Here is an 18,508-nt window from a genome sequence, read left to right on the forward strand (position 1 = left end):
GTTGATCTTAAATAAATTCAACGCATACAACGCTAATCTTACATTATTTTGCGTTGAATTTTGTTGTAGATATTACATATTTAGCGCTGAATTTTAGCGTTGATCTTACCTATATTCAACGCATTCAACGGTAATCATACATAATTTTGAGTTGCATTTTGGCGTAGATCTTACATATTTAGCGTTGAATTTTAGCGTTGATCTTACATAAATTCAACGCATTCAACGCTAATCTAACATAATTTTGCGTTGAATTTGGCGTAGATCTTACATATTTAGCGTTGATCTTACACAAACTCAACGTATTCAACGCTAATCTTACATAATTTTGAGTTGAATTTTGGCGTAGATCTTACATATTTAGCGTTGAATTTTAGCGTTGATCTTACATAAATTCAACGCGTTTAACGCTAATCTTATATAATTTTGCGTTGAATTTTGGCGTAGATCTTACATATTTAGCGTTGAATTTTAGCGTAGATCTTACATATTTAGCGTTGAATTTTTAGCGTAGAATTTTACATATTTAGCGTTGAATTTAGTGTTGATCTTACATAAATTCAACGCATTCAACGCAAATCTTACATTATTTTGGGTTGAATTTTTATCGTAGATCTTACATATTTAGCGTTTGAATTTTAGCGTAGATCTTACATATTTAGCGTTGAATTTAGTGTTGATCTTAAATAAATTCAACGCATACAACGCTAATCTTACATTATTTGGCGTTTTAATTTTGCCGTAGATATTTACATATTTAGCGCTGAATTTTTAGCGTTGATCTTACCTAAATTCAACGCATTCAAACGCTAATCATACATAATTTTGAGTTGAATTTTGGCGTAGATCTTACATATTTAGCGTTGAATTTTAGCGTTGATCTTACATAAATTCAACGTATTCAACGCTAATCTTACATAATTTTGAGTTGAATTTTGGCGTAGATCTTACATATTTAGCGTTGAATTTTAGCGTTGATCTTACATAAATTCAACGCGTTTAACGCTAATCTTATATAATTTTGCGTTGAATTTTGGCGTAGATCTTACATATTTAGCGTTGAATTTTAGCGTAGATCTTACATATTTAGCGTTGAATTTTAGCGTAGATCTTACATATTTAGCGTTGAATTTAGTGTTGATCTTACATAAATTCAACGCATTCAACGCAAATCTTACATTATTTTGGGTTGAATTTTATCGTAGATCTTACATATTTAGCGTTGAATTTTAGCGTAGATCTTACATATTTAGCGTTGAATTTAGTGTTGATCTTAAATAAATTCAACGCATACAACGCTAATCTTACATTATTTGGCGTTTAATTTTGCCGTAGATATTACATATTTAGCGCTGAATTTTAGCGTTGATCTTACCTAAAATCAACGCATTCAACGCTAATCATACATAATTTTGAGTTGAATTTTGGCGTAGATCTTACATATTTAGCGTTGAATTTTAGCGTTGATCTTACATAAATTCAACGCATTCAACGCTAATCTTACATAATTTTGCGTTGAATTTTGGCGTAGATCTTACATATTTAGCGTTGAATTTTAGCGTAGATCTTACATATTTAGCGTTGAATTTTAGCGTAGATCTTACATATTTAGCGTTGAATTTAGTGTTGATCTTACATAAATTCAACGCATTCAACGCAAATCTTACATTATTTTGGGTTGAATTTTAGCGTAGATCTTACATATTTAGCGTTGAATTTTAGCGTAGATCTTACATATTTAGCGTTGAATTTAGTGTTGATCTTAAATAAATTCAACGCATTCAACGCTAATATTACATTATTTTTGCGTTGAATTTTGGCGTAGATATTACATATTTAGCGCTGAATTTTAGCGTTGATCTTACCTAAATTCAACGCATTCAACGCTAATCATACATAATATTGAGTTGAATTTTGGCGTAGATCTTACATATTTAGCGTTGAATTTAAGCGTAGATCTTACATAAATTCAACGCGTTTAACGCTAATCTTATATAATTTTGCGTTGAATTTTGGCGTAGATCTTACATATTTAGCGTTGAATTTTAGCGTAGATCTTACATATTTAGCGTTGAATTTTAGCGTAGATCTTACATATTTAGCGTTGAATTTAGTGTTGATCTTACATAAATTCAAACGCATTCAACGCAAAATCTTACATTATTTTGGGTTGAATTTTAGCGTAGATCTTACATATTTAGCGTTGAATTTTAGCGTAGATCTTACATATTTAGCGTTGAATTTAGTGTTGATCTTAAATAAATTCAACGCATACAACGCTAATCTTACATTATTTTGCGTTGAATTTTGGTGTAGATATTACATATTTAGCGCTGAATTTTAGCGTTGATCTTACCTATATTCAACGCATTCAACGGTAATCATACATAATTTTGAGTTGCATTTTGGCGTAGATCTTACATATTTAGCGTTGAATTTTAGCGTTGATCTTACATAAATTCAACGCATTCAACGCTAATCTAACATAATTTTGCGTTGAATTTGGCGTAGATCTTACATATTTAGCGTTGATCTTACACAAACTCAACGTATTCAACGCTAATCTTACATAATTTTGAGTTGAATTTTGGCGTAGATCTTACATATTTAGCGTTGAATTTTAGCGTTGATCTTACATAAATTCAACGCGTTTAACGCTAATCTTATATAATTTTGCGTTGAATTTTGGCGTAGATCTTACATATTTAGCGTTGAATTTTAGCGTAGATCTTACATATTTAGCGTTGAATTTTAGCGTAGATCTTACATATTTAGCGTTGAATTTAGTGTTGATCTTACATAAATTCAACGCATTCAACGCAAATCTTACATTATTTTGGGTTGAATTTTATCGTAGATCTTACATATTTAGCGTTGAATTTTAGCGTAGATCTTACATATTTAGCGTTGAATTTAGTGTTGATCTTAAATAAATTCAACGCATACAACGCTAATCTTACATTATTTGGCGTTTAATTTTGCCGTAGATATTACATATTTAGCGCTGAATTTTAGCGTTGATCTTACCTAAATTCAACGCATTCAACGCTAATCATACATAATTTTGAGTTGAATTTTGGCGTAGATCTTACATATTTAGCGTTGAATTTTAGCGTTGATCTTACATAAATTCAACGCATTCAACGCTAATCTTACATAATTTTGCGTTGAATTTGGCGTAGATCTTACAAATTTAGCGTTGATCTTACACAAACTCAACGTATTCAACGCTAATCTTACATAATTTTGAGTTGAATTTTGGCGTAGATCTTACATATTTAGCGTTGAATTTTAGCGTTGATCTTACATAAATTCAACGCGTTTAACGCTAATCTTATATAATTTTGCGTTGAATTTTGGCGTAGATCTTACATATTTAGCGTTGAATTTTAGCGTAGATCTTACATATTTAGCGTTGAATTTTAGCGTAGATCTTACATATTTAGCGTTGAATTTAGTGTTGATCTTACATAAATTCAACGCATTCAACGCAAATCTTACATTATTTTGGGTTGAATTTTATCGTAGATCTTACATATTTAGCGCTGAATTTTAGCGTTGATCTTACCTAAATTCAACGCATTCAACGCTAATCATACATAATTTTGAGTTGAATTTTGGCGTAGATCTTACATATTTAGCGTTGAATTTTAGCGTTGATCTTACATAAATTCAACGCATTCAACGCTAATCTTACATAATTTTGCGTTGAATTTGGCGTAGATCTTACAAATTTAGCGTTGATCTTACACAAACTCAACGTATTCAACGCTAATCTTACATAATTTTGAGTTGAATTTTGGCGTAGATCTTACATATTTAGCGTTGAATTTTAGCGTTGATCTTACATAAATTCAACGCGTTTAACGCTAATCTTATATAATTTTGCGTTGAATTTTGGCGTAGATCTTACATATTTAGCGTTGAATTTTAGCGTAGATCTTACATATTTAGCGTTGAATTTTAGCGTAGATCTTACATATTTAGCGTTGAATTTAGTGTTGATCTTACATAAATTCAACGCATTCAACGCAAATCTTACATTATTTTGGGTTGAATTTTATCGTAGATCTTACATATTTAGCGTTGAATTTTAGCGTAGATCTTACTTATTTAGCGTTGAATTTAGTGTTGATCTTAAATAAATTCAACGCATACAACGCTAATCTTACATTATTTGGCGTTTAATTTTGCCGTAGATATTACATATTTAGCGCTGAATTTTAGCGTTGATCTTACCTAAATTCAACGCATTCAACGCTAATCATACATAATTTTGAGTTGAATTTTGGCGTAGATCTTACATATTTAGCGTTGAATTTTAGCGTTGATCTTACATAAATTCAACGCATTCAACTCTAATCTTACATAATTTTGCGTTGAATTTGGCGTAGATCTTACAAATTTAGCGTTGATCTTACACAAACTCAACGTATTCAACGCTAATCTTACATAATTTTGCTTTGAATTTTGGCGTAGACCTTTCATTTTAAGCGTTGAATTTTAGCATTGATCTTACATAAATTCAACGCATTCAACGGTAATCTTACATAATTTTGCGTTGAATTTTGGCGTAGATCTTACATATTTAGCGTTGAATTTTAGCGTAGATCTTACATATTTAGCGTTGAATTTAGTGTTGATCTTAAATAAATTCAACGCATACAACGCTAAACTTACATTATTTTGCGTTGAATTTTGGCGTAGATATTACATATTTAGCGCTGAATTTTAGCGTTGATCTTACCTAAATTCAACGCATTCAACGCTAATCATACATAATTTTGAGTTGAATTTTGGCGTAGATATTACATATTTAGCGCTGAATTTTAGCGTTGATCTTGCCTATATTCAACGCATTCAACGGTAATCATACATAATTTTGAGTTGAATTTTGGCGTAGATCTTACATATTTAGTGTTGAATTTTAGCGTTGATCTTACATAAATTCAACGCATTCAACGCTAATCTTACATAACTTTGCGTTGAATTTGGCGTAGATCTTACATATTTAGCGTTGAATTTTAGCGTTGATCTTACATAAATTCAACGCGTTTAACGCTAATCTTATATAATTTTGCGTTGAAATTTGGCGTAGATCTTACATATTTAGCGTTGAATTTTAGCGTAGATCTTACATATTTAGCGTTGAATTTTAGCGTAGATCTTACATATTTAGCGTTGAATTTAGTGTTGATCTTACATAAATTCAACGCATTCAACGCAAATCTTACATTATTTTGGGTTGAATTTTATCGTAGATCTTACATAATTAGCGTTGAATTTTAGCGTAGATCTTACATATTTAGCGTTGAATTTAGTGTTGATCTTAAATAAATTCAACGCATACAACGCTAATCTTACATTATTTGGCGTTGAATTTTGGCGTAGATATTACATATTTAGCGCTGAATTTTAGCGTTGATCTTACCTAAATTCAACGCATTCAACGCTAATCATACATAATTTTGAGTTGAATTTTGGCGTAGATCTTACATATTTAGCGTTGAATTTTAGCGTTGATCTTACATAAATTCAACGCATTCAACGCTAATGTTACATAATTTTGCGTTGAATTTGGCGTAGATCTTACATATTTAGCGTTGATCTTACACAAACTCAACGTATTCAACGCTAATCTTACATAATTTTGCCTTGAATTTTGGCGTAGACCTTTCATTTTAAGCGTTGAATTTTAGCATTGATCTTACATAAATTCAACGCATTCAACGGTAATCTTACATAATTTTGCGTTGAATTTTGGCGTAGATCTTACATATTTAGCGTTGAATTTTAGCGTAGATATTACATATTTAGCGTTGAATTTAGCGTTGATCTTACAAAAATTCAACGCATTCAACGCCAATCTTTCCATTCCATTTCAGACCACTTTACAATTTCAAAAGTTTTTCAAGTTTTTTTTCAAAAAGTCATTTTTTTTCACTGTTTCGAACCCCATAATGCAAAGGTGAGAAACATGAGGTCAAAAAAATCATTATTAGTGCCTTTTTATAGTGCAAAATCCAAATCAGACCACGTTACGATTTCGAATTTTTCAAGTTTTTTTCGAAGTTCTTTAGATTCTCTAACTGTATTTCTAAAAAGAGAATCCGATTCAGCGAAATAAAATTTGAAAGCAGGGCCGGTAATGTGCGTTCGCACATAATGTTCCGACTCAGCTCATCCACATTTCAGATTAATTGTCTACTAAATGAAGATGGACTAGCAAACTTTTAAAAATTCTTTTTAAAAGTTAAAAAATCTAAAACAGCTAACTTTTAAAAGGTTTTTTGAAATTAACTAGCGTACGAATAAAAAAATTGCCGCTTTAGAAGGCCGGGGAGATTTTCCTTTATTAAGAATACGAGACAAGACGGACAATAAAATCAAATAACAACAACAAACATTAATGGAATCCAAAACTCCATGTCTATCTGTAGAAAAAATTAATAACAAAGTCTAAATAGCGGCACACAAAATCTAAACTAAACAAAATAACTCGTTCATTGTTCTTCACTAGAAAACAATTGAAACCAGTCCGTAATGAGACTCAGTAGCAAGTAGACAAAACCAACAAAAGCGGCTAACATAAAAATTTCGATCAAATTTTTGAAAGAAAATGGTTCGAAAGAATGAAAATACTTAGATATGAACTGTAATCATTAAATACGTTTGTAATAGGATCATTTCTACGATAAGACATTGATATCTGTCATTATTAGGTTTTTTCAAACGACAACAAAAAACAATTACAGAAAAAAACTCAAATCAATTTTGCGAGAAAACGTTGTCCAAGCCATTAAACTCATAATATTTTCCATGAGAATAATAAAAGTCAGGTTGTTCGTTTTTTAAACGCCAATAAAGTGATATTTGACCACTCACTTATGAGAGTAGGTAACAAATAGACAAAAAACAGAAGATGCAGAGTTGAAAAAACTTTTTAAACAATTGTTAATAAAGTCATTAAAACAATCAGCAAAAAGTAAAATTTATTAAGCAGGTTCAATTATTCCTTCAAACAAAGCTCTTAAGACCTGATTTTCACCAGAAAACATCATACGTTAACAAAAATAACATCTAATACAGAAAAATATCAAAAAAAGAAAAAATTTGAAAACCGTTCTAAAACCGGTTATAACCATAATCAATTCAAATGAAAACTTTAGATATGTTGAACTTCGCCTTTTTGCGACGCCAGTGTTGTGTTATTTGACCTGTAACTAACGAAAATAGGTATTTAACAAAAAGAGACAAAACAGAACAGCAGACGCAAAATTAAGAAAAATTTAAATTTTATGAAAACAATATCTTCCTAAGTCACGACAACCATCAGCCATCAATTCAGATCATTGAAAAGATTCGTTCATTCCTCCAACGGAGGCCATCGAGACCTGTCCTTAAGCAAAAAGGGTTTGTCAATTACAAAAAGAAACTTAAACAAAAAAAATTGAAACAAAAAATAGATTCATTCAAAAGCGCCTTCCTTCGGTGCTAAAAGATCATATCTGACTTGAAGTTATTAAAACTGGAACACACAAAAAAACAAAAAAAAACAAAAGAGTCAAAGCTAAAAATAATATTTTTAAAACAATAATTTTTGAAGGCAAGATCATCTATCAGCGGTCAAATGAAAAATCTAAACATGTTTGTTTATTCCCCACGGAAGTCACTGAGAAATGCCACAAAGCAGAATGTGTCATACAATTATATAAAGAACTTCGAATACAGACAAAATTCAAAAAACATTTTAATTTACGAAAAACCGCTGTCGAAGCTATTGAAACCATAACTATTTCACTAAAAACAGTTATCTCCAACTGCGTCTCCATACGACGCCAAAATATGACAATTGACCTGTGATTAATGAGACTAGGTATAAAATGGGCAAAAAGAACAGATGAAAAATTTTTAAAAAATCTTTTAAATTTCATAAAAAAGTTATCTTTAAAATCATGAAAGCCATCACATAACCGGAAAAAAATCACTACTAGGCTCATATGTTGCTCTATAACAAGAGTCCATACACCTGAGACCTCGTATTATTCTCATACGAATGCAAGACGAAAGGCAATTAAAGACAAAATGAAATATTATCCGAAAAATTCTTCTAGAAAACGCTGTTGAAGCCGTTAAAACAAAAATCTACTCTTTAAAAAAGTTAATTGTGCCTATGTTTCAAAAACCAATGAAACCACAGGTCCCTATCATTAATTTGTTAACGAGACAAATTAAAAAAACCCTGAAAAATGGGCAAACGTCCAATAAAAAAATTGTGAAATTAGTAGTTTTGAAGCCAGAAAAAATTTACACAAACCGCAAAGCCACCATTGAGATTATAATTTAATTAGGCTGAAGATCCAATCTGTCGTTGCTGAAATCAGGCTGCAAGTTCTACAAAAAATAAGTGAAAAATAGTGGCAAATCTATAATGCCTGGTTTATTTTGAAAACAAATGAGTCAAAACGATGAAAAAAGATTTTGACTAAAAAATTTTATTGTTCCTGAAGAGGAAAAAACACTTGTTCCTGAAAAGATTTGTTCATGAAGCCAGTTCGACCTGTGAATAGTGAGCCTTGGTATGAATTGTTCAGTTCTTTAATGAAAATTAATAAGTCGATAATTTTTTTAGAAAAAAACAGCCACTCAATACAATCCGGATTATTTTTCGATTGCAGAATTCCACGATCATACCAAAACTAGCCTTGCTACTACTATTCTTACATTAAGAATAAGCAATGGTTCTCATTTTAATAGATATATATTTATATATACTTTAGCAAAAGTTCACGTATCAAAGAAAAATGATGCTGTTTGTTTAATTATCGAGATATATTAGCTAAAAACTAGCAAAATTTCCAACCCAGAAAAGTTTCAAAGATAACAGAGAAGTAAATTAGAGGCAATTATTATGTTTTCACTCTCGGTTTAAGCAAAATTGACAAAAAAGCATTTTTCTTGTAATTTTCGATGAAAAGGCTGATTTTTTAAAAATAAGTAGCAAAAATTTGAGCCGAGAATTAGATGAAAAACTTCATCGTCACTCTCGTATATTTAGAAAACAAACCAACGGCAATTTGATCGAACTAATTTTTATCATATTTTAGCAAAACTGACAAAAATATAGGGAAAATTTCGGAAAATGTGAATAAAAGCAACAGAAATCCGACTACTATTCACAAAACTTTAAACCTTATTATTTTCCTGAAAAAAGCGAAAAACAAAAAAATCTTTTGAATTCCAAATTCTACGCTGGACGAGTTTTCTAATCATACCCCCATGGCTCTCTACAATGAACATGTTGATTGGCTAAAATTGAGTGAACGAAAAATTCTTTTGAGTATATAGTTCTTCCCCTCACTAAAGTGGGTCGGAACAATTAAAATAAATGAATTGATATTTCTGTTGTAAAATAGCTCCAGTTTGTTCTGAATTCATTGGTAAAATCTTTATATATTACACGTAATTTGATTAGATTGATTTCTCAAATGTGATTTACGCCTAATATATTCATTAATAGCTTATGAAATGTTTAGTTCCAAAACGAATTACAATAACAGCATACTTTTTGTTTTTTATGACAATCGATTTTAACTGTACAATTGATGTATCGACTATCAAATTCATGTGATTAATAATGCTATCAATATCAACATAACAAGTACCATGAACAAATATATTCTTCTTGAAAAAAGCGACAATAACTTTCTTAGGAAAAAGACGCTGAATTTGGAAATTTTCCCTACTCTATTGTCATTTTAATTGAATTTTAATTTTAAATGATTGATTAATTTATCATGAAAGTCGAAGTCTGTTTGAAAAAAAGACAAAAATCAACATTTCAACAAAAAAGGTCCAACAACAACAACAATATATATCAACAACGAAACATGAAACCTCTCATTACTCGCATATTTTCGTTTTTTCTCTCAACATTAACACGAATCGCAAAAGTAGGTAACTAATGGAGAAAAATTCTAATAGACGCAAACGAACGAATAATGATTTTTTTTCAGTGTTTTAGGCCAGATGAAAACTCCAACGCCAACTTTTTCCAGCTTTCACTCAAATTCTGTTGTTGTTTTCTTCTGCAGCTCAAGAAAACATGAACCAATAAGCAAAACTTCGACCCAATAGTTGTTATCTGAAATGATTTTTCCCCAAAATTATTGCAGGTAAATTTTTGACAGAATCTGATCTTTTTAAAACGTCTGAAATATTTTAGCTTTCGTTGCATCGATGACCATAGTTATGGCAGTTATTATTTTCATGTTTTAATTTAGGAGGACATGAATAACAAATGCATCCGCCAAAACTGATTCCAATTGCATCTCAAATATTGATACTGAATTGACATCAAAATAATAAAAGTTGGATCAGAACTGGTACGAAAGGAAGTTTTAGTCTACAAAATATGTTCGACTCACGAAAGAATCTAACGAATAGACATATAAGACGACACTGATTAAAATTATGAACTTGAAAAAAAATAAATTAGCAATTTTTGTTGTTTTCCGACTAGTTATGCAACTATTATGCAACGTTTACATAATAGCAAAGCGCATTGCGTAAAGAGCACGCCAGTTTAATACACAGCCATATACAATGTTATATAAGAGTCTACTGGGGTTGCATAATGTATTACGTAATCTTGTATAATCAAAGCTGTGCTGATTGCACGCGTCTGTGAGTTAGGTGTGCACGAGGACATGAATAACAAATGCATCCGCCAAAACTGATTCCAATTGTATCTCAAATATTGATACTGAATTGACATCAAAATAATAAAAGTTGGATCAGAACTGGTACGAAAGGAAGTTTTAGTCTACAAAATATGTTCGACTCACGAAAGAATCTAACGAATAGACATATAAGACGACACTGATTAAAATTATGAACTTGAAAAAAAATAAATTAGCAATTTTTGTTGTTTTCCGACTACCTCCAAAGTTTAAAAATTTATTTTTTGGTTTGCTTTGTGGTCTTTTAAAAGATTTGAAAAGATTTCAAAAATATTTGTCCAAAAAAAACAAACTAAATATTTAGAAAAAATCAGCCAAAAAGTCTATTAAGAGAGGCACTTAACGTATGAGATATTCCTGCTCCCTTTCAGGCGTGGTATGGGCCAGACGGACTTATGAGGTCACAAATGACAAGCATTTTAAAAACTTATGTAAAAACATTTGTACTGTATGGAATACGGTATCTTTAAGGCTGCAATTCTGAGGGATTAATGACACTAATTACGCCACGCATTATTTAACAAACTGTGATTGAATTTTGGAAAAGCAAACAAAATTCAATGGAGTCAGCTCGAAAACAATGCGGAGTTGGGAATTTTTCGGAACTTTACGCCAATGAGATTTTTTAATTTATTGGTAAATAGTTTGCAAGCGAAAATTGAACAATGGTTTTGGGCGAATCACGATCAAAACATACCTAATCACAATGATAAGCACATGAAAAGCTGTGTTATTTCTATTAAAAGGCAAGCAAAGACATAATAAAAAAAATTATGTTCAAACCTCTTAAAAGTTTGAGCGATACTTAGAGGTGCCTTCAAATGTAACACCAGCTTCGTACACGAGCGAAAAGTCCAGAGCTCCACTAAAAAAACTTTTTGGCATCAAATTCTAGACATTCATATAAATGTTAATCAAAAGCAACTGAGTGAACAATATCATTGGAAGAATGAGCATCTTTGTAGCAATAATTACCATTTTTCAATTTTCTCTGTTGAGTTCTAATTGACCCACTATACGATACAACAAACAATAACTTATGGCGCTTAAAAATTACTTCAACGAAATCGTTAAAGCTGTGAATAAATTTCGGATAAATTTGTTCTAACCGCTTTCATTATGAACAAATTATCATTAATGCTGTTGAAAATTTTCATCGCTCTGAACGCGTTTACTGCTGTTCGCACTTCTTGTTTTTGCAAAATTAATTTAACGCTGGCTAAGAAATCTACTTTGCTGATTTTGTACGCGGAACTTTGTTGGATTGGTTGCAAAATTGATTTAGTTAGCTTCAAAGACATGGCCATCGACTGCACATCACGAATTGCTCTCGGAAGGACCTGTTTACCCCGGCCCTGTTTAATAGCACACACCTTTATTCTTGCAACAAACTTTGAGAAAAGATATAACTTCCTAAATTTGCACTAGAATAGTTTTTCAACAAAAAAGTTCAGAACAAAAACAAAAACCTCAACTAAACACAACTCAAAGTAAAAAGAGATTGCGCTTAGTGATGCTATAACTCATAAATAACTAAAAATTACCTTGCTAAAGATAAAATGGTTTTCGACTAAGTGTTGCAATTTTTTTCATGAATCATATTGGGACTTATTCACATCGGGATATTTTCTCTAACATCTTTATCAAACAAAAAACGGTCAAAAACTTTCAAAGCCGGTAATTTTCTAAACAAACTATCAAGAACGAGTCTCCTAAAAAGCGTTCAAAACGACAGCATCCTAAAATAACGGTAAAAAAACTATCATTTTCTAAATTTACCAATTTAAAACGATCGAAAAAATCAAAAACAATCATTTCCTAAAATTAGCGCCCACAACATTTTTTACCGTTTTCGATCGACTTGGTCAACAGGGGATTACTTACGGTTTTGTTTGTACTCCGACACCTTCAGTGCTTTAGTTTGTAAGTTCCGTGAAAAGTCAATTTTTGGATTAACCAGATAAGATCTTTGATTGAACAGATCTGTTCTTGGCCTCTACATTGCGACATAATTAAAAATAAATTAGCACATTTTGGTTAAAATTCTTATCAAATTTGTGATACTGATGTTCTCTGCATTATTTCATACATAATGGATCAAATTACTCGCTATTTCTCTGTCTCACGAGCCGCCTTGTTTTGACTGAACGCCTCGGTTTTGTCAAAATGTTGAGTGCGCAACTTGATGTCACAGACTCGAGAGCATGTACACTAAACGCCCAAAATAAAGATTTCATTAAAACAGACCCCGAAACAAAAACACAAGGGCACACCATAAACCACACCAGACCAAGGGTCACGCAGACCGGACCCAAATACCGACTCTGGGTCAGACTGAACAGCGCGGCCAAAGCTTTGTCAAAACTAGCTGGGTCGTACCTGGCCTCCCAAAGCCTCGACCGCATGCCCGTCTGTCCATAACTTGTTTTGGGTCTAGGACCTCATTTTGGGTGAGAGTAACAGTTCAATGAATGTGGATCTTCACATTTGATGACGTATTGTAGTCACAACTGCAAACTTACCGGATTGATGTAATTATTTGATATGAAGTTGTTGCCAGCTCCGTTGGTGTTGGGGGTTACCGAGGCCTGTCCATGGTACAACACCGCACTCGGGTGAACATTCGGGGGGTTTGCAAACGTCAACAATGTGGAACTGGGGTAACGATTGTCCGCCTGTTGAGTGGGCAACTGCGTGGAACGAACTGCCGATTTAGCCTGGTGATTTACAACAGTTGGTATTTGATGATGTAGCAATCCATTGGTAGCCGCGGCTATCTGAACTCTATGACCTGGGTTCGAAACCAGGCCAGGAGCAGAGCTTTTGATCAGGTTATTTGAGTGATGTGTGTTTGGGGGCGGGTAATTAAAGGAAACGGGCCCTGTAAAAGTAACTGGCGATTGCTGAATCGAATTTGGTGCAGCAGCAGTGTTATTAGTTTGGGCAGAAATAGACGAAATTCTATTGGCTAACGATTGCCCGTCTGAATTTTGCTGTACATAACCGTTTTGAACTGCAACTTGGGGAACTGTTTGTGTACAAATGTAAACATTATTGGGATTTGAGAATGTTTGAACGTAGCTTCCCGTCGACATTTTAAAACTTTTCTAATGAACAAATTAAAGCAAAATTAAATTTTCAGAGCCGCGGGGCGTAGCTGAACAAAAAACAAAACGCGCGTTGCGTCATTTTATGAGAGTTTTCAATAATTTATGCGACACAGGCAACAATTGTTGTTATTTTTTGTTTAAAATTTGAGCAGACGTGTTGCTTTTGTAGCGATAAAAATAGACATCCGTTTTAACAAAAATAGCACAAATTTGTACAACTGAGGCGGCTCTATGTATAAAAATAGCAGGCAATAAAAGTATAACAATAATAAAGGGATTTAAAAGCGGGGGGACTATTTTTGTTGAGCTGGGAAATTTTAGGGAAAAGCAACGAATTTCTCAGTGGCCTTGAATATTTAGTTGAGCATATATTTAAAAGAAGACATATTAAATCCAAGAAATGAGTTTACAGCGGACCATAACTAACTAATGTTAGAGAAAATAAGGGAACAACTAGCGTAAAAGCGGCAGATGGCTTTGCTTGGCCATAACGCTAGTTATGCAACTATTATGCAACGTTTACATAATAGCAAAGCGCATTGCGTAAAGAGCACGCCAGTTTAATACACAGCCATATACAATGTTATATAAGAGTCTACTGGGGTTGCATAATGTATTACGTAATCTTGTATAATCAAAGCTGTGCTGATTGCACGCGTCTGTGAGTTAGGTGTGCACGAGGACATGAATAACAAATGCATCCGCCAAAACTGATTCCAATTGTATCTCAAATATTGATACTGAATTGACATCAAAATAATAAAAGTTGGATCAGAACTGGTACGAAAGGAAGTTTTAGTCTACAAAATATGTTCGACTCACGAAAGAATCTAACGAATAGACATATAAGACGACACTGATTAAAATTATGAACTTGAAAAAAAATAAATTAGCAATTTTTGTTGTTTTCCGACTACCTCCAAAGTTTAAAAATTTATTTTTTGGTTTGCTTTGTGGTCTTTTAAAAGATTTGAAAAGATTTCAAAAATATTTGTCCAAAAAAAACAAACTAAATATTTAGAAAAAATCAGCCAAAAAGTCTATTAAGAGAGGCACTTAACGTATGAGATATTCCTGCTCCCTTTCAGGCGTGGTATGGGCCAGACGGACTTTTGAGGTCACAAATGACAAGCATTTTAAAAACTTATGTAAAAACATTTGTACTGTATGGAATACGGTATCTTTAACGCTGCAATTCTGAGGGATTAATGACACTAATTACGCCACGCATTATTTAACAAACTGTGATTGAATTTTGGAAAAGCAAACAAAATTCAATGGAGTCAGCTCGAAAACAATGCGGAGTTGGGAATTTTTCGGAACTTTACGCCAATGAGATTTTTTAATTTATTGGTAAATAGTTTGCAAGCGAAAATTGAACAATGGTTTTGGGCGAATCACGATCAAAACATACCTAATCACAATGATAAGCATATGAAAAGCTGTGTTATTTCTATTAAAAGGCAAGCAAAGACATAATAAAAAAAATTATGTTCAAACCTCTTAAAGGTTTGAGCGATACTTAGAGGTGCCTTCAAATGTAACACCAGCTTCGTACACGAGCTAAAAGTCCAGAGCTCCACTAAAAAAACTTTTTGGCATCAAATTCTAGACATTCATATAAATGTTAATCAAAAGCAACTGAGTGAACAATATCATTGGAAGAATGAGCATCTTTGTAGCAATAATTACCATTTTTCAATTTTCTCTGTTGAGTTCTAATTGACCCACTATACGATACAACAAACAATAACTTATGGCGCTTAAAAATTACTTCAACGAAATCGTTAAAGCTGTGAATAAATTTCGGATAAATTTGTTCTAACCGCTTTCATTATGAACAAATTATCATTATTGCTGTTGAAAATTTTCATCGCTCTGAACGCGTTTACTGCTATTCGCACTTCTTGTTTTTGCAATATTAATTTAACGCTGCCTAAGAAATCTACTTTGCTGATTTTGTACGCGGAACTTTATTGGATTGGTTGCAAAATTGATTTAGTTAGCTTCAAAGACATGGCCATCGACTGCACATCACGAATTGCTCTCGGAAGGACCTGTTTACCCCGGCCCTGTTTAATAGCACACACCTTTATTCTTGCAACAAACTTTGAGAAAAGATATAACTTCCTAAATTTGCACTAGAATAGTTTTTCAACAAAAAAGTTCAGAACAAAAACAAAAACCTCAACTAAACACAACTCAAAGTAAAAAGAGATTGCGCTTAGTGATGCTATAACTCATAAATAACTAAAAATTACCTTGCTAAAGATAAAATGGTTTTCGACTAAGTGTTGCAATTTTTTTCATGAATCATATTGGGACTTATTCACATCGGGATATTTTCTCTAACATCTTTATCAAACAAAAAACGGTCAAAAACTTTCAAAGCCGGTAATTTTCTAAACAAACTATCAAGAACGAGTCTCCTAAAAAGCGTTCAAAACGACAGCATCCTAAAATAACGGTAAAAAACTATCATTTTCTAAATTTACCAATTTAAAACGATCGAAAAAAAAATCAAAAACAATCATTTCCTAAAATTAGCGCCCACAACATTTTTTTACCGTTTTCGATCGACTTGGTCAACAGGGGATTACTTACGGTTTTGTTTGTACTCCGACACCTTCAGTGCTTTAGTTTGTAAGTTCCGTGAAAAGTCAATTTTTGGATTAACCAGATAAGATCTTTGATTGAACAGATCTGTTCTTGGCCTCTACATTGCGACATAATTAAAAATAAATTAGCACATTTTGGTTAAAATTCTTATCAAATTTGTGATACTGATGTTCTCTGCATTATTTCATACATAATGGATCAAATCACTCGCTATTTCTCTGTCTCACGAGCCGCCTTGTTTTGACTGAACGCCTCGGTTTTGTCAAAATGTTGAGTGCGCAACTTGATGTCACAGACTCGAGAGCATGTACACTAAACGCCCAAAATAAAGATTTCATTAAAACAGACCCCGAAACAAAAACACAAGGGCACACCATAAACCACACCAGACCAAGGGTCACGCAGACCGGACCCAAATACGGACTCTGGGTCAGACTGAACAGCGCGGCCAAAGCTTTGTCAAAACTAGCTGGGTCGTACCTGGCCTCCCAAAGCCTCGACCGCATGCCCGTCTGTCCATAACTTGTTTTGGGTCTAGGACCTCATTTTGGGTGAAAGTAACAGTTCAATGAATGTGGATCTTCACATTTGGTGACGTCTTGTAGTCACAACTGCAAACTTACCGGATTGATGTAATTATTTGATATGAAGTTGTTGCCAGCTCCGTTGGTGTTGGGGGTTACCGAGGCCTGTCCATGGTACAACACCGCACTCGGGTGAACATTCGGGGGGTTTGCAAACGTCAACAATGTGGAACTGGGGTAACGATTGTCCGCCTGTTGAGTGGGCAAGTGCGTGGAACGAACTGCCGATTTAGCCTGGTGATTTACAACAGTTGGTATTTGATGATGTAGCAATCCATTGGTAGCCGCGGCTATCTGAACTCTATGACCCGGGTTCGAAACCAGGCCAGGAGCAGAGCTTTTGATCAGGTTATTTGAGTGATGTGTGTTTGGGGGCGGGTAATTAAGGGAAACGGGCCCTGTAAAAGTAACTGGCGATTGCTGAATCGAATTTGGTGCAGCAGCAGTGTTATTAGTTTGGTCCGAAATAGACGGAATTCTATTGGCTAACGATTGCCCGTCTGAATTTTGCTGTACATAACCGTTTTGAACTGCAACTTGGGGAACTGTTTGTGTACAAATGTAAACATTATTGGGATTTGAGAATGTTTGAACGTAGCTTCCCGTCGACATTTTAAAACTTTTCTAATGAACAAATTAAAGCAAAATTAAATTTTCAGAGCCGCGGGGCGTAGCTGAACAAAAAACAAAACGCGCGTTGCGTCATTTTATGAGCGAGTTTTCAATAATTTATGCGACACAGGCAACAATTGTTTTTTTTTGTTTAAAATTTGAGCAGACGTGTTGCTTTTGTAGCGATAAAAATAGACATCCGTTTTAACAAAAATAGCACAAATTTGTACAACTGAGGCGGCTCTATGTATAAAAATAGCAGGCAATGAAAGTATAACAATAATAAAGGGATTTAAAAGCGGGGGGACTATTTTTGTTGAGCTGGGAAATTTTAGGGAAAAGCGACGAATTTCTCGGTGGCCTTGAATATTTAGTTGAGCATATATTTAAAAGAAGACATACTAAATCCAAGAAATGAGTTTACAGCGGACCATAACTAACTAATGTTAGAGAAAATAAGGGAACAACTAGCGTAAAAGCGGCAGATGGCTTTGCTTGGCCATAACGCGAGTTATGCAACTATTATGCAACGTTTACATAATAGCAAAGCGCATTGCGTAAAGAGCACGTCAGTGTAATACACAGCCACATACAATGTTATATAAGAGTCTACTGGGGTTGCATAATGTATTACGTAATCTTGTATAATCAAAGCTGTGCTGATTGCACGCGTCTGTGAGTTAGGTGTGCGCGCAAAGTGAGCTTTACAAACAAATATTATTTGCCAGTCTAATTTTTCAATATTCAGTTCGATCCTTGGAGCGATATTTAATACAGATTTAAGAACGTGCTAGTACTTATATATTATGCATGGAGATATATATATATATATATATATATA

General features: G+C 33.2%; 1 protein-coding gene across 1 annotated transcript in view; it reads right to left on the reverse strand.

The window, feature by feature from the left end:
• Nucleotides 1-13,837, reverse strand: part of LOC142336648 (retinoic acid receptor RXR-beta-like) — a 54,652-nt gene extending 40,815 nt beyond the window's left edge. Inside the window, exon 1 of the mRNA XM_075385557.1 lies at nt 13,265-13,837. Coding sequence (XP_075241672.1) covers nt 13,265-13,837 — 573 coding nt within the window. The remainder of the gene's footprint in view (nt 1-13,264) is intronic.
• Nucleotides 13,838-18,508: the final 4,671 nt, after the last annotated feature.

This window comes from Convolutriloba macropyga, chromosome 3 (genome assembly GCF_964194025.1).
Source record: "Convolutriloba macropyga chromosome 3, txConMacr16.3, whole genome shotgun sequence".
In the NCBI taxonomy this organism is placed as follows: domain Eukaryota; kingdom Metazoa; phylum Xenacoelomorpha; order Acoela; family Convolutidae; genus Convolutriloba; species Convolutriloba macropyga.